Below are 22,440 nucleotides of genomic sequence, written 5' to 3'. Positions count from 1 at the left end.
GAGGCCTTGCTCCTGTCTCCCAGGGGGTTGTGGTAGATGTGAAGTCTCACCTTGCCTTTTTTTGTCAGGATTCTGCAGGTGGAGCTGAAGAAAACATAGAGAAAGTAGTGAATCTTGAGCTTGTTTTTGGTTATCACTTGAAGCCGGGAAATGGTCCAAAGGTAAGCTGGGAGCACTAGATCAGTTGGTTTGGTTAACGGTCACTACCCAGAGGGTCCAGTGTCTTCTGGACACAAACAGATAATTTGCTGTGAGAAGCCTCTTGTTTTGGAAAGTGCTGACCAAATGTCAAGGTGGCAAATGGGGCTGCATTGGTGATGGGAAACCGCAGGCAAGGAAGAAGAGTGGCACAGAAAGCTTTGACTGAAAGCTTTTGTTTCCTTGTGAACAATTTTTTTAACTATAACTTTTGTAATTCAGACTTCCACTTTGTTTCTTTTATCCCAATGGGTGTGAAATAACAATCCATTTATGCAAAAAAACCCATTCACACTTGAGCAGTGCCATATGCCTGATGTTAGCGGACAGACTATTACTTTTGTCTCGGTAGAAAGGTGGTGTCTTTTTATGTAACCAAGAGGAGTTTGGGGAATATGTGGTATGCATGGCTGCTGGATGCGGGGGACAGGACTGGTTGTGCTGGTGACTATGTTCACTGACGGTACTGGGGAAGGAGGGAGGGGTAGGTGCAGCACATTGCAGATGGCAGAACGACTGTGCAGCGGCTGGTAAAAGGCAATTACCAGCATGCCACATCCTAATCAAACCTCAGCTCCAAGCTGAGCTGGTTCAAGGATCTCTCATTACACCCTGTGTAACGGGACTGTTGACAACTCCAGATGTTCCAGCAAAGCATTGCCACCACGTTGTCTTTTCTCGAGAGTGAGGTTTGTCCCATGCTTTTTGTTTTCTTTATCCAGCCTGCCGTCGACTCTGAGTTCAAGGGTTTTAGAATTAATCATTTATGTGGAAATGGTGTGCAAAGCATTTCTGAGTTAGAGTCAGGGGTTGTGACAGCAGGATTTGTTTCCTTTTGTATTTGACAAATCTGCATTGTGTGTCCACCCTAAACTTGTGGGTGGCTGACTTTCATCTTGTGTTATCTGGCTGCTTTGCTTTCAGGGCATATTGTTTGTAGAAGTCTCTTGATTTCTGTACTTGGTGGTGCTTGCAGAGAAGGCATTTAGTTTTGTACTTAGTAGGAACTTGGACTCGTACTGAAATCATTTCATCAATTTGAAAAAGCTTTTTGCTTTTTGTCTGGAGATTTCCTTTTTTTGTTTGTTTCTTTTATCCTAAGCACTTTTTTTTTCCTATGAAAATCTTCTTTATCACTATGTGAATTACTTAGACTGTCTCAGTGTTCTTGAATGCATGTAGCTTGTAATGCTGTACAGCTGCTTTTTTGTAGGTGTGCATCTTTCTCTCCTGTCTGCAACTGTACAAGAAACTAAAAGTCCATGAAGTAGGTTGTATCTCCCTTCCATTTCCAATATGGGTTGTGAGTGGTAGTGCAGGGAGGTGGGCAACCTCCCCTAGGAAAGAGCAAGAGAAGGAGTGAATAGAGCTCTTAGCGTTGCAGAGAAATTCAGGTTGCACTAAACCCTGCTAAGTTTGAGGACAAGTACATATTTTACCCATGACAGCAAAATTTGCAAATGAGACAGTGTGCCAAAGTCTCTGGGACAGAAGCTGAATTGTTACAAGAGGATGGGGCTAGTTCAATGGGCCTGCATAGCGCTGACATAAGCTTTGCAGGTTTCTGATGTACCAACTGAGAACCGGGTTTTTTTGGGTCCTGCCTTCGCTGTGACCTCCCAGTTGGTTCTCTCTGCTCTGTGTACTGTCGGGCCCCTTCCCAAGGAAGCCATTCCCTCCGCAGCCGTGGGCGCGTGCCAGGCCTGCCTTCCCTGGCATCCGCCCTGCCGCAGCACCCCTGTCTCTGATGCCATTCCAGGGAATGCACAGTCTGTCACCTGAGTTTGTCTGGGCTGGAAACTTTTGTCCGAGATCTGCTTACTAACTCATACCTGCCTTTAAAGATGTTTCAGCTAAACCAATTTTAAAAAGTGGACTGGAAGGAGTAGATTGACTGAGCTTTCAGGCAGGATGATAGGGCCAATGTGAGCAAGGCAATTTGCATTAAACATAACACTAACAAAGACTGGTGTAGTACATACAATATAGAAAATTTGGCAAGCTTGCTTCTTTGAAAATCCCTGGATACAATCTTCTAGCTCCCCTAGAGGCTGATTTAAGCCAACTACTGCTGCCATCCAGATTTGTTCCAAAGTGAATTGGAGATACTGGGTAAACCAGGATCGAAGGGTTTAAACTTCTTTTACTGTCCCATTTTTGTAAAAGAGTGGTGCCTGTTCCTGTAAAACTGGGTCAGCAGAAGCACTTGGGATCGTACCTTCCACCATCTTTATAGCTAAAAAGCTGGCCTACATCAGTTTAAAAATAAATTTCTCAAAGGAGCTTTACTCTAATCAGTCCCTATAACTGGCTGCCTAACTAAGAAGCATTTCTCCTGTTGTAGCCACGAGGAAAAAGAGGCAATAAGCTCAAATCTGGGTTACGAGTTGAGAACGTGTGCTCCCCGGGTGACGTGTAGACTGCTAGACCCATGTACATCAAGGGAGGTTATTAGAGACCCATGTACATCAAGGGAGGTTATTAGACTCATCTGGGAGCTAGTGCAGCGCAGCAGGAAGGTCTCTGTACAGGGGAACAGGTCACACAGGGAGGTTTTACCCCAGGCTGGCCCTGCGCTGGTCTCCTGGGCTGAGTTCCCATTAGTTATTGTAGTGTGGATCTTCTGGCGTAGTTGGACTTGGAAGAAAGCCCATCCATGCGCTCAGAGGTGGCTCCACCAAAGCGTGCGACAGGATGGACACGTGGGATAAAAGCATGCTCCTGATCCGACCTAAGCTCTGGTGTGGGTGCAGCCTCAGCATGCAGTGTGACATACCGCAACGCCACAGGGCATAGAAGTGCTGGATGAGCTGGGCCAGGACCCAGAAACCATTTGAGGGGTGCAGGTTAGTTCAGATGCGTTTGGCTGGTCAGAGCACAGCACCGGCTCAGGTGTGAAGATGGTTCCGTGGGGCACAGGTGTCCTCTCCCTGCCACTGCACTGAGTCCCGTCGGCACAGCCAGTGCACCTTCTCCATAAGCAGGCAGAAACTTAAGGGCCTTAGGAAGGGCAGTGCCTTTTAGCAAGGATCCTGGTGAATATACTTCAGGGTGGCATTCGAATGTTCAGCCTCGTCTGTACACTTAATGAAACATTGGCTTCCCAGTACGCAACTTTACCAGCCTCAGATTTGTTATCTAATTTAAACTGCATCTTCTAGTGGGATTATGTTGGTTTCCACCAGCTGACAGATGCAGTCATTTCATTATAGTTTCCTTCCCTTTTTAGCTGCATCTTTGGAGGTGATGAAAGCTCCGTTGACCTTTGTGCTCTCCGAATGCATCAGGAGTGAGCGCTGCAAAGCTAACCTGGTTTTTAGAGGTTTCTTTTCCAACTCTTGTAGTTCGAGTTATGTGGTTAATTCCATTCACTTCCTTTTAATGACCTTTCTGTACACAATTCCCACTGAGCTGAAAGGAGATAGATTTAGACATTTTGTATGATTTTTTTCCCACAAATTAAAAAAAAAAAAAAAGGGGCGGGGGGACACCAATTAACTCCAAGATACCAAAGAGGGTAAAAAAACAAACCCTGGCAATTGTGGCTTGGGCTGATTCGCAGAACTGCAGAGGGAATTTTCAATTGCTTTCTCATCCTAGGTGGCTCATTAAAATTTCCCAATCAGGGAAAGGTGTCTGAGCTGTGTCGGCTCTGCACTGATGAATCACCCAACCCCTTAAGAAGGATGGTTCACAGTCTTTTTTGTCTCCTGTTGATGCATTCTTTAGTTTTGGTCCTCAAAAGGGGAGATTTCACCATGCCTTTGAACGTTTTCATTTTTTACCGAGTGTGGCACAATCTGACCTATATCCAAACACAAAGCCTTGAAGTTGGCTCACCATTTTGCCTTATTTTTCCCCAGTTACCTCTCCCACCATTTGACAAGGTAAGAAGCAGAGCCTCTTTAAAACCATCTGCTAACTGTGTGAACTATTTTCTAGCCTTGAATATCCAAATGGGGGTATATTTTAATGCTATTATTTAAATGTGTAGTGCAAAAGTGAACATATTAAGGCTACTTCAGGGGGACATTGTGACCAGCTCTTCAGGTGGAGAAACTTGGGCTGGCAAAATGGAGGCAGTACCAGACAAAAGAGTACTGAAATAGTTGTTGTAACTGGAATGCCGTTTCTGCTGCTGCTTCTTCTCCACCCTCGCACTGCATCAACACTCAGAAAACCTTTCTTTACTTTCTTAAAAAAATTCCTAGTTCAGACAGACATGATATAACATCACCAGTTTAATTTGTCGTGTAAGGTACTTCTCCCATTACAAATATGGCAAAAAATAAAGCAAGGGCCAAGGTCTGGAATTTTAAATTCCAGTTTTGTAGTTTTTCAGTTGTATACCTTCCCCATGCTCTGAAAGTATTTTAACCCACTTCAGTAAGTAAAGCTGGCAGAAGAATTGGTTTTATCTGACCCTTCCTTTGCAAGATACTTGGAAGTACCTTGACTTTCTAATGTGGGGTTATTTAACCTTATCTCAAAACCTTATCTTCTAAAGCCTCTCTCTTTAATTACATCTCAAAGCACAATGCTTTACTAAAGGCTAATAGTTAATGCAAGAATCAGAGTAGCTGTGTTTGTGTGCAATTATCATGGATTTGCTCCTATTCTAATTAGTCATCAATAAAGGGGTAAATACTTTGTGAAAGAAAAAAAAAATTACCTAAGCTGCAAAATAAAACCACAGCCACATTTAAATATAACTAGCAGCATTAAGAACTGGTTAATGTAGTCCACTGAGGAGGTGGATCAGTGGTAGGGTGTTATAGGTTTCACACAGGTGATATGAGCTCCTTGTATTTTCTTTCAAAGAGGCTTTTCTGGACCATGTATTGTTTTTACACAAGGTGGAGCTGGTCTAACTCCATCATCTCCACTGGGATTGCTCCAGCTGTAGCATCTATGTGTAACTGAGTTAAAACTCAAGCCAACACCTATTAAAATCCTTGTATAGGCAGTGCTGAAGCAGGGATTCCCATCAGAAATTATTCCGTAATCCTGAAGAGGCATATAGACTTTTCAGCTAGTTAATCTGCTCACTTGACTTTCTAGATGTTTTAATCTCAAGCTTTCTTTTTACACCTTGGCCACTCTGAATTAACTTGATGCTTTTCACATGCTGTCTCTCAAGTTCCCAGTGGTCTGTAGGCTTGGCACATCCTCTCCAGACAAAAGCCTGGAAGAGGAGCCCCTGTCCCTGGCATGTGCAGGACATGTCCAATGGCCCTGCCGTGCCTTTCCTGAGCTCCTGCACACCCTTTTCCACATGGCTGACGTCCCACAGGGCTGCGAGCCCCCATGTATGAGCTGTAGCCTCCATGTGCTGCCCCACCGTTGGTGGGGACATGGTACCTGCACAGCTCCAGCACGTTGTTCCCACAAGCAGTCCATGGGAAATGCCACTGGAGGACAGGGCTGACTCAGACAGCATGGGAGGGCACTTGCACAGCCCTTGGGGAAGGACTCGGGTCTTTCATGCTCCACCTTTACAGTCCTGCTGTTGCAAGCAGGCTGCTCATGTGGATGATGATGCCTCCAACCGCAGCAATCCCTGTTCATTTCTGATGACATGGCAAGGGTAGCTTTTGGTAAATGCTATGGCAAGGCTCAGGACCACTGTTATCACAGAGCTCTCCGTCTTGGCTTCTGCAACCTGCTCTTCTTGGGGCACCAGCCCCCACCACGTAGCAGCGCCTGATATTTACCATTGTGTTCCCCTCCGTGGTGACACAGAGCTTCACAACACTGGATATTAAAGAAGGGTGAAGAAGGGTGGTGCCAAGGGGACAGATATTTTTGGTACTGCCAGGTGGTCTGCATAGGTGTTAAAAAGGCTTCATGCTTCTCCAGGCCAAGCTCCAGCCAGCCAGTGCCTGTTGCCTCGCTGAGGAGTAAGGGCTCCGGCTTTCAGAGGAAGGCACCCAGGCAAATGATAACATAAATATATCTTTCGCTTGCTTTGTTTCTGTACGTTTTAAGACCATCTCTCTCAGAAGGCCTCCCCTCCGCCCCTGTTTTTTTCTGCCTGCACAGCTGAAACAAAACCGGCGGTGGAGCCACCTTCTCTTGCTGGAGCCTGGCTGGCAACAGCCTGCCCTGACCTGAGACACCAGCCATTGTTAAGGGTATAACACATTTACATATTTTGCAATAAAACATCAGTTATTTGCATTACTGTGTCAAGTTTTATTTGATTCTTTCACCTAAAAATGACTCATTTTCCTTTCTTGTATTTTAAAAACCAACTACTCTAAGCTTGTTTGAGAATAATCAAAAATTGCCCATTTAGCTAGAAGTCATTTTCTTTTCAAAAGGCAAATGTTATTTAATCTTTCAGCTGTTCATTGTGCCATCATAAATACTTTCTTTTCAGCACAGTTGTGGGGACTGAAATGAGCCCACTAATTGCCTCCCATTTCGACTGACATGTGGTGGTTTAGTGGAAAGAGAACACAGCGGGGAGAAGGAAATAGGAGGCTGAGAAAATGAGAGCTAATTATTTTCACTGCCTCATGTCAGGCTCTGTGTCAGCCTTGTTTTTACAAACTGGAAGGTTTAGCACTAAATAAAACAAACTGGCGTCATGTTTTTATATACTGGCAGTGTCATGGAAGCAGCTGCACATCTCAAAGACAATATAATGCCTGCATTCGCATGGACACCATCTGACAGCCACTGTGAGCCACTGCTAATGAGGATATCACAGTGGTGCCAAGTGAAAGGTGCTGAATTATGTATGATTCTTCATCAGTGCAGCAATAGTCCTGTACATCATTATGAGACATTGTTTTGCTGAAGAGATTAAAACATTCTTAGTTCCAGACCCTGCAACCTATACACGCTACAAGAGGTTATTAATGGAATTTTTAGGGAGAGTTTCTTGTGGATTTCTTTTTGGTTAAAAATATCTCATGGGACAAAGCCGTGGTGGGTCATGACACTATATATATAAAGAAGAGAAGCAAATTAACCATAATTGTGTTATCTTCCTTTAAATCCAGAATAATAAAATATAGTGTAGCAGGGTGATACATAATGATAAATAACCCAAGTGCTGTCACTAGATGTTCAACTCTAATGCCTTTAAAACAGCAGGTTTCAGCAGCTGAGATAGATAATAGCTAAGAATGTAAAGGAGCTTCTGGGGACCTAAATCATCAACATGCTACTACTTTTAGTACCAGCATGACCAACATTTTTTTCATATTTGTTTCATCTTGCGTTACATCTTACTGTTCTTCTAATATCCAGTTGCCTGCTACAATGCCGTTTCCATTTTTTCTTCAATCTTTAAAAAAAAAAAAAGTTTATTGCAACCACTGATTTTAAAATGAATCCTGGATTTGGGCCTCCTTGAAAAATGAGGTGTCTCCCCAGCAAGAGTTTTAAGCTGTTGTTGCAGGAGACATGTCTGTTGTTTAAAGCCCGTGCTGATCTTCCATTTCCCTTTTGGTTTTTGTTGCAGGTGTTAGTACATATGGGGTTAAAGGAGTATTGTCACCACAGTAAGCAGGGGACTTAATTTTTAAAGTGTTCTTATTTTCTGTTTCGAAGCTGAGGAGAAGTGGCTCAAAATACATGTGTGATTTGCTTTTATTTTCTACAATCATTTGCAGAGCCTGCTGATTTATTGGGTCTGTCAAAGTGTTATTTGGAAATGTTTTTCACACAAAGTTTTGCTGGTTGTGCCTCTCAGTTCTGAAACTAGATTTTTTTTTTTTAAACAAAAAGCTGAAATTCTTTATTTAAATCAATTGTGAGCAGGTAAATACCAGGAGGTATTTAAATGCTTGAATTACAAGATGTCCAGGAAAATCTCTTTGAAGGACTTGTGTAAGTATATTTATCAACCAGATATTTTGAACAAGCCATTTCCAAATTATTTTCCCACATATGTCTGACACTAAATACAGTCTCGATCCAAGAAATCTTATGGCTCCAATTCATCAAAGAATTGAAATACATATACTTAGTTATTCTAGCCAAATTTTTGCTTAAGTGGCTAAGCATCTCTCTCCTATTCATTGCTAAATAAGAACCTAGGACTGGATTGGAAAACAGGGAAATACGTCCCTTTCTGCAGCACACAAATCTTGCATTATTTACTGTGTGGTTGAACAAAATCATTACCAAGTTTGTAAGACAAGTAGCCCCACCTACCTATCTTAGATATTTCCCAAGTGCCTTCATTCAAAAGTCACCTCAGCTACTGTCTTTTCTCCTTCCTTCTCCTTCCTTCCTTCTCTTTCTGTCTTTTCTATCTTTTCTCTTTTTCTCCCAGCCTCTCCCTGTCTCTCCTCTCTTTATTTCCCTGTCTTTCTCTCTCTCTCTTTCTCTTCCCTTTCCACTGATGATTTTACAATAACGCAAGATGAAAACCTTTCCAAAGGAGATGTATTTCTGAGTGACCAGAGAGGGTATGCATAGTGTGGAAATTTGCCCTTTTGGTATCTGCATGGTGTGGCTGGAGAGGACTCCCAAGGAGGACCGAAGGTTTGGGGGCTGGATTTGAAGGACGGGAGAGTGTATTTCTTTCTCTGAAGCTGCAGTTCGGAGCTGGGGAAGGCGGTGTTTGTGCAGGGCTCGTGCATCCACAGCTGCGTGGGGCAGCCTGATTCGTTACCACACGGAGAGGGCTCCTGCGTGCACGGCGGATCCAGCGAGGGGCTGGGCGCTGGCAGGTGCCCACCGCCTGCCAGACCCTGGACTTACACAGCTTGTCAGCCTTTTCTTTAGAGATGGTCGTTTGATTTATGTGGTTTATTAAAATGAGCTCACAATTGTCAGATCAGGTCTGTAGGGAGATGTGAGTGAACAGCACAAAATCCTGAGTCGTGAAGGCACAGGAGCCCTGCACAAGGTGTGGCTCTGGCTCCTAGGTGCTTGGCACTGGTCTCACGGCAGAGGATGTGCTGAATTAACTGGAGGGATAGTATTTAAGTCAATTTTTTTTTTCTTTCCTTGGCTCAGGTGTTTTTGTAAAACTTATAAATGTCATCAAGCATCTTGTCTCTAACCTCAGGTTTGATCTGCAATAGGGAATCCAGGTAACATGAATTTAGGAAGTCCTGAAAAAAAGTCTGGCAACAAGGACAGTGTGGGCAGGGAGAGGAGCACAGTTTGAGAGGCGAGGAGGTGTCAAAGACAACTCACTTTGCTGTTGCTGTTCACTCACATAGCATGTACAGTCCTCAGCTGACGTCAGGGCTGGCGCATTGGCTGTACCTACCTGGGAAGAGACAGGTGTAACCCTGGATTAGCTCACAACCCAAAAAAGCAGGACTGAAAAAGGATGTGCAAAGAGATACAGTCCATGATTAGGAAATGGAGGCACAGGACAACTTCAGCACCTTATCAGTTTGCACAGGACGCTGATGGCAGAACTGGAAACTGAACTCGGTGCCTCTGAGTCTCGGTCCAGTGCCCTGACTGCTGAACCATGGTTCCCATCGCTCAAGCTCACACCGGAGCGATATGAAAACCAACTCACACGTCCACTCTGCTCATAAAATGCAGAAGCTTTCAATGAGGACAGATGGACACACAGGGCCAAATGCTTTCATAAGCATAATTTGTTGTTGCGGTTCGGAAATGATTATACTCCAGTTTTCTTTTATCTTGGAATTGCCAATTCAATGCCTGATTGAAAGCTTTGAGACTTCTGAGGGCTGAGTTCCTAGGTTACATTTATGAGAGATGCACGTGCAAACACTAGCAAATAATCGCATGTGCAAACGGATACTTTTTAGTCTGCTGTACATTTGTGTGTGCAAATAACTGCTTACGCAAGCCCTTGGCCGTAAGCGGCCATCTGTGTCCCCATTGAAAGTTTTTTGCATTTTCTGAGCAGAATTGAGAAGACTGCCTCCTGCAAATGCTGAGACCACACCTGCCGGGCCAGTGGTGTGTGGCAGACACAGACCCTCCTCAGGAGGGGAACCCCTGGCATGTGTGGAAGAGCTCCTGTCTCTGTGAAGGGCAGACCCCTCCTGCCTGCACGGCGATGGAGACACTCTGCTTCACTGCAGCCCTGTTGTCCATCAGGGGACTGATTTTTGGAGGAGCTCAGTGCACTGGTCAGTATCTAGTCCCCAAACCACCTGCTGGGCACCCCAGCAAATGTTGGCTGGTTTGCACCATGGACAGGCAGTCTCTGGTTCCCAGTGGGAGCTTCCCTGGCCACAGGCACGAACCCCAGTCCCAGCGCTCAGCCCATGTGGGATATCCTGCAGGATGCTGCCAGAGCCGTCAGCTTCTGCAGGCTCACACCTTTGCAAAGTGTTGGGTGCTGGCCCCATGTGTAGTTCATGGGATAATTTAAGGTACCTTTCGTTGCTTTGGTTTATTATACTCACTAAGATTATTTTGTAAACTGAGCTAACTTATAATTAATAGTGCAATTGGAGGTGAGCAGAAGTTGAGGATGCTCAGTGCCTCGCTGGGCACTCAGTATCTGAAATAATTGACTGTAATAACCAGCTCATCCTCTTGCCTGTTATTTGAGCGACTGTCTTAACGGTGTTTCACAGACCCTCTGGTCATTTGTTCCCGGGTTCACTGGGAAGGTGTCCTTGGGGCTGGCTGCCAGCACTGGCTGTGACCCCAACTGACAGCTCCCACTGCTGCCCTGTGCCTCCACCACCATGCGGGAGTGCAGAGCTCCTGCGCTGCCTGCTCGAATGGGCTGGCTGTCTGTCCAGATGGGTGAAGCCACCATCCCCCTGGGGACCTTCAGGGGATCCACACCTCTGAAGACATCCAGACCTGTCAACGTGGTGACTGTCTCTCAGAGTGAGCTAAGAGGAGAGTGAACAAGAGAACCTGAGGGTTTTCCGTTATCAACACTTCTACTGGAAAATGTGCATATCCTAAAATATGTTTGTGTTCCTTATCTTTCTCGTGGGGTTTTCCCCCATATATTGAGGATTAGGTTTTGGGTTGGTTTGGCTTTCGGTTTTGTTTCATTTTGTGTTTTTTTTATTTGTATTCTAACAATCCAGCATTCTTTTTTTATTATTCATAGGATTGTAAATGGAAAATGTACATGGAGATGGACGGGGATGAAATTGCAATAACCTACATAAAAGATGTGACATTCAACACTAACCTACCTGATGTAGAGATTTTAAAGATGACAAAGGTATTTACAGCCTTAAAGCTTTCACAAATTCACAGATCTCAAACAAAGACATTAAAATACCACAGCAGTCGACTTTTGTGCTTGTGGAAGCTCAATCTCTTGACAGCTTTTAAATAAAATGCACATTTTAAACAGATTTGTATCATAATAGGAGTTAGGTATTTTGGTTCTCTTTTAAGCTGACAATAATGTTAACAATAGAAAAATAAGAGAAGGAGCTAATTTATATTTTCTTGTTTTAATTCCATGTTATATCCTCTGAATTTATTATCCCTTTTAAAGAAGAGAATGTTCAAAAAATTACTTTCCTTTTCAAGAGAAGAAAGTGATTTAAATGTTCTAGTTTGAAACTTCATGTGATTTGTCTGGGGCTTTTTTTCTCTCTTTCATTTTTTATGACATGGTTTTAGAACTTTTACATGGTTCTAAAACTCCCTCTTTCATGCAACGATGGGTTGCAAAGACCGAAACCCATCAACAGACAGTACAGCACTGCACATCTGCAATTCAGTGTCACTGAGCATTTTACCTTATTTCAGAACCTGCCTGTAAATATTTAGCAGCCAGCATTTAAGCTACTTTTACCATAAGCAACAGAAGCTTTGTTAATGCAGAGGGCATTCTGTTTGCTGTTATTTTAATTGTTTGTTTTTATTAATATGCTCCACTTGATAATAGCTAACAAAATAAATTTCTAAATGAAAAAATATACAGCTTGATTACCAATTAGAATGCTGCTCTAATGTGCACTGATAAAAAACCCCAAACTCGTGAATGCTTTTAATGATGAATTTTTTTGGCAAAATGTGGGGGGAACCTTTTGTTATTTTTTCTAAAGGAAAAATGGAAAATCAGATTCTCAACAGTCAGAATTTTAAGGAAAATGTGAAAATATAAGTATTTGCCAAAAAGAATTCTCATATTTAATTCACGCTAATACTATTTCTATAGTTAGTGATTTCTGGAACAACACTTGTGGTTTTTTAAAATTATTATTATTTTGTTGCAAAATGGTTTTCTGTTTAATATTCATCTTGGACATTTTAATTTTTTCCTGAAAAATAGAAAAGGCTTAAAGTTAAATAAACTAATAACTAGATACAATAACATCAACTTTTCACATACTTCAACATTTTTATATCTGTCGGGGAATATCTCTGAGAATCTCTAGGTATTTGTTCTTGATGGCCTCTGTAAGTCTAGCAGGAAAAAAACTGTACATGCACACAAATGAAAAAGCTTTATGCCCCCTTGAAAACATTCCATGTTGTCTGACCTACTGTCTGTTATTTATAGAAATCTATTCTCAGTTTCCTTTTGTAAACAAGGAAGTAAATAATTCCAAAATATATTGTTTTGTCTCATAAGATTTTAAGGAAAGTATTGATCTTAACAATATGGAGACAGATGAAAAAAGGCAAATGTTGAAAATATCTTTGGGGTGTTTCAGAAACGAGTCAGGAGATGAAGAGCACCTTATAAAACTCCCACCATGTTTTTTTCAGCCACCGTTTGTAATGGAGAAATGGATTGTGGGGATAGAAGAACACCAGTCTGTAGAATGTGTTGTTACGTATGAGGTAAGCTCTAAGAAACAAATAAAAAAAAAAATGTTTATCCAAGGTAAAACCTACATGGGAGGTGTGGAAATAGCATCCTCTGGCTTTGTTATATCCTATAATCAAGTCTCAGCAGCCTGTAATTAATTATAAAACCTAAAGTTCAGAGCAAAAGCTGAACAAGGTTTAGAGACAATGTCCTCAGACTGCTGCCTGGGGTGGCTCTTTTTCTCAAGGATGAAAACTCCTTTTGCTTGAAGTGTAATGGTCAGTGTTTGCATTACTTAAAGAGACTGTTTTTTACCTTTTCAATGAAGTGCTAATTAGGAGAGCAGAGAAGCAACAGAAGAAGAAATAAAATGAGAAGTCAAGAGTAAACTAAGATAAAATAAAACCCAGTAGACAATTTAATGTGATAGAAATCAGCCTTTATAAAAAGAGTTTGCAGTTACTTACAAAAGTGTTTTTATAAAGACCAAGGCTGTGTGTCACAAGAAGGCTAATAATTGAGATTCCAGCTCTGTCCTAAGCAAGGATTCAAGTAGTGATGGAGAGACAGGGAAATCCTCGACCTTTCTTGCCTGTCTCAGAAGTGAAGAACAGTAGTTTTCTTTCAGCCTGAAGTTTCTCGCAGGAGTCATAGGCCCTGAACAGCAAATTGAAGACCTTGATACTCCAGGAAAGTTTTGTGGAGGGTCCCCCTGCAAAAATATCTGCATAGTCCTACCTCTTTTAGCAGAAAGCACTGCCCATTTGACACTCACATTAATGTAACTAGTAAAATATATTTTTATGCTTGTAGAGGAAGGCCTTCAGATCTTTCCTCCACATGGTACATGAATTGAAACAGTTATTCACTACCACATTTTTAGCATAATCACAAAATACCAGCCAAAATTATCTAGAGTCTAAAAATACTTGAGAACTGGCTAAGTGGTTTTGCAAAACAGACTCTATATTGAAAACGCTGCTGCCACCCAGGCATTAGTGGAAGTTCCCTTGTAGCTTAGTGTGTTATTGTGTCCTCATGCGCATTATGTCCTCATGTGTGTTGTGTCCTTCCTGAACAGAGTGATGTTAGAGCACCCAAAAGCACCAGGCACATCCAAGCTATCTGCTGGAGCAAGGTGAAAGCACAGGATGAGGTCGAGACAGTCCAGCTCATGATACAAACCTCGCTCCCCAACTCGGAGGGGAATTCACGTAGCAGATCCGACTCAAGTAAGTCAGTACATGCAAACTTTATTGCTGACATGGGCAAGGTGTATATGGGGAGAACAGCAAAAAATCAGTGCCGTTATTCTGTTCCAACAAGAGAGCATGTCTTGCAGAGTCAGCTGGCATTGTGGTCCCTACGATGTCTTTGTAGATGCATGCAGGAGCACCCTGGCATGTCTGATTTAGCTTAAAGGCTAAACTTTGGGTAGTAACATGTTCTATATCTCAATGTGATTTAAGGGGGATGACCTGTATGCTCCTGTAGGAAGCATGCTGGAAGCAGTCCATGACGATTAGCTACAGATCTTTCATCTACTGTAGTCACTTGCAGTTGCACATCAACAGCAGACATAGAGCTCAGATTCTTCTGCTCCAAAACCCTGAATACTTCACATCTTCCGGTAGTAAGCACCCTTAAATCCTGACACTTTTTCAACCCCTTCCTTGGGTCGGCTTTAGGTCAACTTTTCAATCCCTTCCAGTGTAGGAGGTCATTGGGAGAGGTGTTTCTGCCTAGGGTCCAGGCTTCTTCCCCTCTCTGTTGGCATATGTGTACACATCCACAGTAGCCTTTCCATGATGGCAGGCCTGCTCTTCTCCAAAGTCTGCTTGTGAATGCTGGGTGAGGGTAACAACTGGCAGATCTGCCCTTCTCCTCCAAATCTGCCCCTCTTCACCAAGAAAAGAGAGTGCTCAGCTTTGTGGAGTCAAGTGTATTGGCATAGCAAAAGGATTTGGACTGAATTATAACACCCACACAAAGTGTGCAGGGCCTGTGGTTGAAGATGTGTTTCTCAACCAGGATGTCAGGAAGGCATTTGCTGGGAAAGGAGACAATCTCACACATCTCTACCCTCTATCTGTTGGCAATAATGGAGTGTGAAGAGTGGAAATCTTCCCACTGCACTCTTCTTCCACAGCTCAGCCTGCCCATGTGAGCCAGCCCTGGCTCATCATTATCTGACTTCTGGAATAGTGTTTGTTATGGCTTCTGGGGCTTGACTTGTTCAGTGAGATACATTTAATAATACCGTGGGATCTACACTGCAGTCTTCATTTCCTAAATAAAGTATGCTGCTGACATAGTCAAACTCAACTGAGTTGACTCTAGCACAGTTCTGCCTTTAAGATCTGCTGTTCTTTTTGTAAAGGTGTTTGTTAGCCAAAGCTGGTTTTCTGATTGAGTTCACAGTAGGGCTGCAGAAATGTTTGAGTTGGGACAGCACAGCAGCTAGAACAAGATACCAGTCAGCGGAGGGTGAACTTCTCCAATGTTGTACACTACTGCCAAATGTAGAAGAATGGCTTCATGAATTGAGAAGTGCTGAGTTTAGACTACAGACACATCTAAAATGGGTACTCTTATTCCTAAGCAGTTGTGATCCATTTGCAACACAACTGTGTTTTTTAATGCAGATGGAACCTAGCGCTTGTCTTAAAAGATACATCTTCACCGCAGATTAGCTCTGCTGATGGAGGTTACCCTCATTTCAGGGTGATGAGCCATACAGCCTTACCAAAGTGTGGTGTATCTTCACAGGTTGGCTCTGCTGCAGTAAGCTGAGCTGCTTTCATTTTTTTGCGGTGAGCGCTGGGAGAGCTTGTCTGTCCCGTATGCACATGGAAGAGTTACACAAAGGCACTAGTGTATTGTCAGCACCCAAGTGAATAGGCACAGTTCACAGGAGGTGGGTTACCAGCCATTGTGGAAGTTGTGCCTCAGCCCTAGCAAACCTTCTGACCTGTCTTCTTTACCAGACCACCTGCCCCAGATTTAAAACACCACCAAATCCAAGCACAAAGGTAAGGGTAATACCCAAGAGACTAAAATAACCACTAGTGAAGGTACTACCTCTGTGGGCTGCCACATAGAGCATTTAATTCAGTGTACAGAGTTGGTGGCCCAGAGATCATATGAGGGAGAAGCTCCCCAGCCCATGAGAGGTGAGAGGCAGCCCCACAGGGCTCACTGGGAGGTCCCTGCTGGGCAGCTGATCCCTGGGCTGGCAACCGCAGCTGGCTGTAAGGAGCAGGGACTGAACAGCCTGAAGGTGCTGGAGGTAGCCCCTAGTTCAGGACACCATCCACACTGGTCCCACAGGGCATGTGGTGGCTACTTGAGAGTTGATAACAAATGAAGACTCAAACTCAAGTCCTGAGCCTGCTGCTTCTGGGTTTGAGGCCTGTGTTTTACATCCACAGCCTTTGTAGGAAGGCACAGGGGAATGGCAGAGGAGATGGTGTCTAGCAAGTACATTTCAACATGCATGTTTCTTTTGAAACTGTGACTTTCAAGGAGGTTAAGAGGCAGAGAAGGCAATTCCCATCTGTCTTTCCGTGAAAGGAGGTTCATTTCTCTGTGCAGCCAGAGCTATCTGCTGTGGCAGTGTCACACTCACACTTTGACAGGAAAGACAGTTTCCTTTTGACATATTTGACATTAAGTTGAAGTGATTTAAATTTCTTGGGATTCAAGCAAAGTCTGGGGAAAGGAGGAATGGAAAAGACCATCCATTACAACTTAACAGGAGCAATCCTAACGAAGACAGAGCTGCTACCCAGCTCCCACAAAACTCCCCGTGGCCGATGCAGCATTGCAGTGAGAGGTCCCATGGCATAGGAAGTCTTTCCTGGAAAACCTGGAAAAAAATGCAAGAGAGGAGCTGGGGTCTTCTGTTGAAGATAATAACATTTCGGTCACGTTTTTGCTGCTTCAAGCTGGCAGGGTTATGCTTTCCTGTTGGAATGATATTAGCAATCTTTAAGGACAAATCATTCAAATCTCTCTAGAGCAAAATTATTTAAGCTGCTCCCCATGGGTTTTTGGCCCGATCTGTGGCCTTGGATAAGAGGAATTCCTGTCTCTGCTCTACCCATAAAGTAGCAAACCAGGCAGCCCTCACAGTTCAAATGAAAAATTTGCAACTATTCTATTTGCTATAGACTTTCATGCAACCCACAGGACTGACTTTCAAAAGCACTTCAGTCTGATCTCTGGGAGCTACAACTTTTGTTACGACCCCGGGGCTGTGACAGCAGGTGTGAGGAAACTGTAATACCCCGAGTCACTCACAGTTACGCACTGTCTGAGCTATCCTGGCTGAAGCCTGCTGCCTCACTGGCTTTTCCACAGAGAGAGTTGATTTTCTGCATGAAGCTGAATGGAGCCATGTAGACTCAGTATCTGGAGAAGTGGATTGAATTCTGGATTTGTAGTAATACTAACAACTGAAGTGGCTCTGGTTGTTGTGGTGTGTAGCATTTTGAAGAGAAAATGGAGCGAGAAGGGGTGAATCTGGCTGCTGCAGCAGAGATTTGCACTGGGGTCTGCACTACCTCTGTCTCTGTGCTCAGCTGTGAACAGCATGACTGTGCCAGCTGGGAGAGACACAGGTGGAGGGCGATGCTGCGGTGGTGCCGGCACTTTGGGGTGCTGCTGTGTGCCTGCTCTGGAGGTCTCCAGGCTCTTTTGCAATGAAAGCTGTGGAGAAATCTGCTGAGACTGCCAACTGCATCACAGGAAATGTTTAAAACCAGGTTGGGTTAAAAACACTGGGAGGCACTTGGGAGTGGGAACCCACCTGAACAGCCAAATGGCTGATTCAGTATGTGTATTCTAGTCTAAGCTCCATAATCTGCACTAGCATCAGAACTATTTGCATCACTTGCTATTTTAAAAGTCCAATATTATGTTCATAATGCTGGACATACTCAAACCTAGGACTATTTGCTGCAAGGTTGGGAGGGAAAAGGTGGGTTGTGATATGTCGAGGTTCTTCAGAGAGAAACCCTGGTACGTAACCTCACACCTTTGGTAAACCAGAGAGCTATTTTCCATCAATTCACAGAAAACTGACTCTGTTTCCATTTCCCTACCAGGCATTGACAGCCAGTGGATGCAGACGCTGCGGATGCACCAAATAGCAAAAGCTATTTCTCTCCAGCATGGCCACCCCCACAGCCCAACTACCATCACCCACTACCTGCCCTACCTTCACAGCCAGGACTCCTATGCCGCTGCCGTGAGGAGGACGCGTGGTCCCATTAGTTACCAGTTCACGTCCATCAGCCACTCCAGAAACTCCTCTCCCTTCTCGCACAGCTTGATGAGAAACATCTCAAATCTGCACCTGAACTCGAAAGGCAGCAGCACCTCCAGCACAGCCTCTGACACCCCTTCGGAGAGGGACAGGTCCGCCGGCAAAGGCAGAAATGCCTCGCACAGTGGTAACTCCCGCAGCTCCTCGGATGGGCGGCGCAGCGGGACCAGCTCCCCAGTGCCCCCCCGGCACTCAGGAAGAGCCTGCAGGACTTCCTCGCCAGCGGTGCCCCTGGCCTCCCAGCACCGCAGGTACCCCCGCAGCCCTGCCCAGCCCGAGGCCATCCCGGGCATGCCCCCGCAGGGCGAGAGCGAGCCCAGGAGGGGTGAAGGGGAGAGCAGAGTCAGCGAGGGGGGGTGGATAAAGGTGCAGCATGCAAGGAAGCCCCACAGGCAGACCACCGGCAAGTCAGGGAACCAGAGGCCCAGGGGGAGCTGGCGGGGCCGGAGGACGTTCTGAGGGAGGAATTTGCCCCTTTATTTAACTGAACAATGTTCAACCTAGAGAAGATATGCCTGCTCCTATTTAATTCACCATACCAGAGCCAGGACACCACCTCCCTTGCTGGCTGGCATGGCCTGGGGCCTGCCAGTGGAAGGGGAGAGCTGCCTGCCTCTCCTCCCATCACAGTCAGCGCTGAGGGATTTCATTTGATTTTCTCCCCTCCGTTTGGCTGCTCATGTTCTCAGCTGACCGGGTATCCACTGATTTGCTTAATATTTCAATAATAAAATCAGTATAAGGCACAGCCAGGTGCCATAACGAAAGGCTTTCTGTTTCATCCTTAGGGAAGGAGTTGTGCTGCTACATCTCACCTCCCTTATGTCTCCAGACACTGAGTCTGGCTCTGAGCCAGGTCTCCTCATGCCTTGTTCAGTCTGTTTCTGCCACGGCTATAGGAAAAGGTAGTATTTTTATCAGACCTGCATAGTTTGAAAAAAACAGGAACGCAAAGATTTTTTGTCAGGTCCGCTCCAGTAGCTTCACTTCTCCACTTCCAGCTTGCCATCCCCTCTCAGGAATTTCTCACCTCACTCTTTACTAAAAGCCCTGACACCAGGTACCCGACACCACTGAGCACATTCTGTCACATTCACAGTTGTAATCAGAAGGAGAAACAGAAACTAAGCTTTGTTCTTTTGGGGAAAAAAAATAAAAATAGAGGGAGAAAAAGGCATTGCCTTTATCATAGTTATATCTAACCCCACTGAGGTCTATGATAATGTTTATCCCTGGGCAGCAGGCATTTTTTAATTGAATTTTACATGTGGCCAGACTGTGTCGCTTTTGTCTTTCAGTCTTCAGGTAGTAAAGACAAGGTCAGCAAAGTTTCTGATTAATGTGGTCTTTAGCTCCACTGAGAACAAAGACACAGCTGTAGACTCACTTGTCGCCAGAAAGTTTCTTCTTGGCCTTTTCACTCCAAGTTGATTTCACACAATTAAAAAGGAAAAAAAAAAAAGAAAAAAGTTAGGGTTTCCCAAGATGCAAGAGGGGGAAAAAAAAGGAAGAAACAGATAAAGGAGACTGAACCCAAAGCAATGCATGGTACCCTATGAAAGTCAAGAAACTAAATTAGAGGTGCCTTCAAACAAGATGCTACATACCATCCATGCCGAGCGGTGCTCACTGGCATGCAGCTGTGAGCAATGCTGGAGGAACTGCTGGCACGTCAACTCCTCCATCACCATAGCCCTGTCACCGGACATTCAAAAGGATATGTAAATTCCCTGCTCCACACAAAGGCCACTCCTAGGGGTACATGCAGGTCTCTTCCGATTCCCACCAGCCCAAATGAGGGCTGAGCCTCGTGGTGGGTTTCCCAATACCTACCAGAGTGAAATGGGACTGACATTTCATGAATTCAGGACAGGGTCCACCAAAACCAATGGAGCAGGACAGAACCAATAGCAGGTGCAGGAATTTGATCTCTGTCATTTAAGCACCTTTTCCTCTGACGACAGTTAAAAGCAGAAAAAATAGTAAGAAGCTTTACTTCTGCACGTGAAGCTCTGTGATAATGAAGCTTGCTGCTTTCTTGTGGCTTCAAACTGGTTGAAAGCTAGTTAGTAACTCAGCTTCTGGCCCTGGTTTACTGAACCTGACAACTAATTTGAGGGATGTGGACAATCCACCACTGGATGTTTCTCTGTCACAATTTAGCAGGAGACTGGAATTTTGTCTAGGTTGGGTATCCTTCTCTAACATTGCTTGCTGTGACCAAAATGGGCTGGAGGATACCAGCTGACACTAACCGCACCGTGAGAGCACTTGCTAGAAACATGCTTTTGTTATTAAAATTTGGATATGCATCTCAGGAAGTGAGATCTTGTTTCATGGTTGGGCCTGCACAAATCCTAGAAAGAAATTGCAGGAGTTTGGAATTTCTCTTCCAGGGTGATGAGGATGGTGGTGTAGTTGTACAAGCCTGAAAACAAGGCCCTACCCAGCAGACACTGGGCTGGTGGTGGCAATTCAAGATTTATCAGCTGCCTGTGGTTGATTGTCAAGATGTCCAGCAGGATTCCTCTGCTGTTTGTAAGCAATTTAATGCTGTGCCTAATTTTAATCTGCAATGTACTGTCTGTCCACATCTGTTGTATTAAAGTGTTCATTAGCATTTAAAGGAGGAGCGGATGGTATTGATCACGCCTATTAAAATTAAACAATCATGCAATAGTGACTGATTAGAAATCCTCTTGCTGCACCAGCACTGCTGGTTAAAGTAACAGTGAATGAACTTGTCAAAAAAAAAAAAAAGTAAGTCTCAGCAATATCTAGTTTTCCATCTCATTTTTATCACTCTTAATGTGGCTACTCCCTGTCTTGGTAATAATTCATTATAAGTCAAAATGTGCTTATTTTTTCACCCCCCAGTACTTTACGAAGCCAAGCAATTTATTTCCATGCTTTACCAACACTCAGCTAGAAGACCACACACAGCAATGTGGAAAATCAGTGTCTTGGGCAACTACACCTCAGCAGATGTCTGTTCTTTGGAAAGGAGCCTTGTTGCATTTTCTTAGGGTCTTCTTACAAGTCTGTTAAAGCCAATCATATTTAAGTACCAGTATGTCTAATTTGCACACTAGGAGCTGGACACGCTGCCCTCCATCCATACACATATCCTCAGCAGTGGTACACCCTCCCCCCACGGCTGACTGCAAGTAGCACAAAATACCACTGCTGTAGAGCCGCCCCTTGTTTTCCTGGCTCTCCTTTCTCTTGGTCTTTGTATCTCCATGCACTGATGTTGCTGTTTTCTTAACTCCCAAAAAGTACCTGTGTTTTCCTTTTCAACAGTTTAAAATGCTCTGAATTATCAGAAGCCAGCTCTGGGATGGCTGCTGGAATGGATGATGAAAAATAGCAGGGAATTCATGAAGGCAAATTCAGAACTGGACATCCAAAGTGAGTTATTTGTGTCCAATAGGGAGAATGTTTACAAAATTAGATATAAATTTTCTTTTTTTTTTTTTTTTAATTAAAGTGTGGGACTGACTGTCAGAGCTTACACAGAATTTGTTTCTTTGTTTGGCAACATTTTACTCAGGATCTTGTGGGAATCACAAGAGTTGCCCAGCTCCCTCTGGATGCCAGACTTCGACAGAATGGGTTTGGGTGAACAGCCGCTTCTCTCTCCAGCTGTTAGTTCTTAACCCTGCTGGGAGGGAGGAAGTGATGTTCAGTTCAGATAGGAAGAGCAGGTTAACCGCAGCATTACGATCCTTGGTTTTCTGAAGCCTTACAGGCTTTCCCCCCGCAGCTGACGTCCTCATGGCATGGACAAAAATAATGCTGAGACTTCTTTCTTTTTCTGCCAACAAAATGTTCAATTTTTGTAAGTTTTTTTTATGTCTCCCATATACCTAAGGATTTATTTTAAAAAAAAAAAAAAAAAAGAGGAGAGACGAAAACCAGGAGGATGGAGAGCAGGCACTTAACGCTGAGGTTAACAATCATTCTTCTTTAGCTCAGCAAGGTGTCCCAGAGCTGGGTCTGACTCTGGTTGATACTGGCTTCCTACGTACACAAATTTCCCCCACAGCGCGGGGGTACCTGCTGCTACTGTCAGAGGGACTGGCCGTAAGAGACGAGTGTCCTGGGGACTGACAGCCAGCGCAGCAGCCTGGCGTGGTGCTGCATGGGGAAGGGGCCAAGCAACTGTTCTCGCGGAGCGCGTGTTCCCCATGTCCTGTGGGTCAGAGGCATGGAT

General features: G+C 44.3%; 1 protein-coding gene across 2 annotated transcripts in view; it reads left to right on the top strand.

The window, feature by feature from the left end:
• Positions 1-18,991, top strand: part of MAP3K20 (mitogen-activated protein kinase kinase kinase 20) — a 92,119-nt gene extending 73,128 nt beyond the window's left edge. The window contains exons 16-20 of one of the 2 annotated variants that reach the window (XM_074873199.1): positions 69-161; positions 11,231-11,347; positions 12,853-12,927; positions 13,977-14,127; positions 18,004-18,991. In XM_074873199.1, the coding sequence (XP_074729300.1) occupies positions 69-161; positions 11,231-11,347; positions 12,853-12,927; positions 13,977-14,127; positions 18,004-18,683 (1,116 nt within the window). In that variant the 3' untranslated portion in view covers positions 18,684-18,991. The remainder of the gene's footprint in view (positions 1-68; positions 162-11,230; positions 11,348-12,852; positions 12,928-13,976; positions 14,128-18,003) is intronic. The other variant, XM_074873197.1, reaches the window with a different exon arrangement.
• The last annotated feature ends 3,449 nt before the right edge of the window (positions 18,992-22,440 follow it).

Source organism: Strix uralensis, chromosome 6, assembly GCF_047716275.1.
Source record: "Strix uralensis isolate ZFMK-TIS-50842 chromosome 6, bStrUra1, whole genome shotgun sequence".
NCBI lineage: Eukaryota > Metazoa > Chordata > Aves > Strigiformes > Strigidae > Strix > Strix uralensis.
This window is presented reverse-complemented; position numbering and strand designations above follow the sequence as displayed.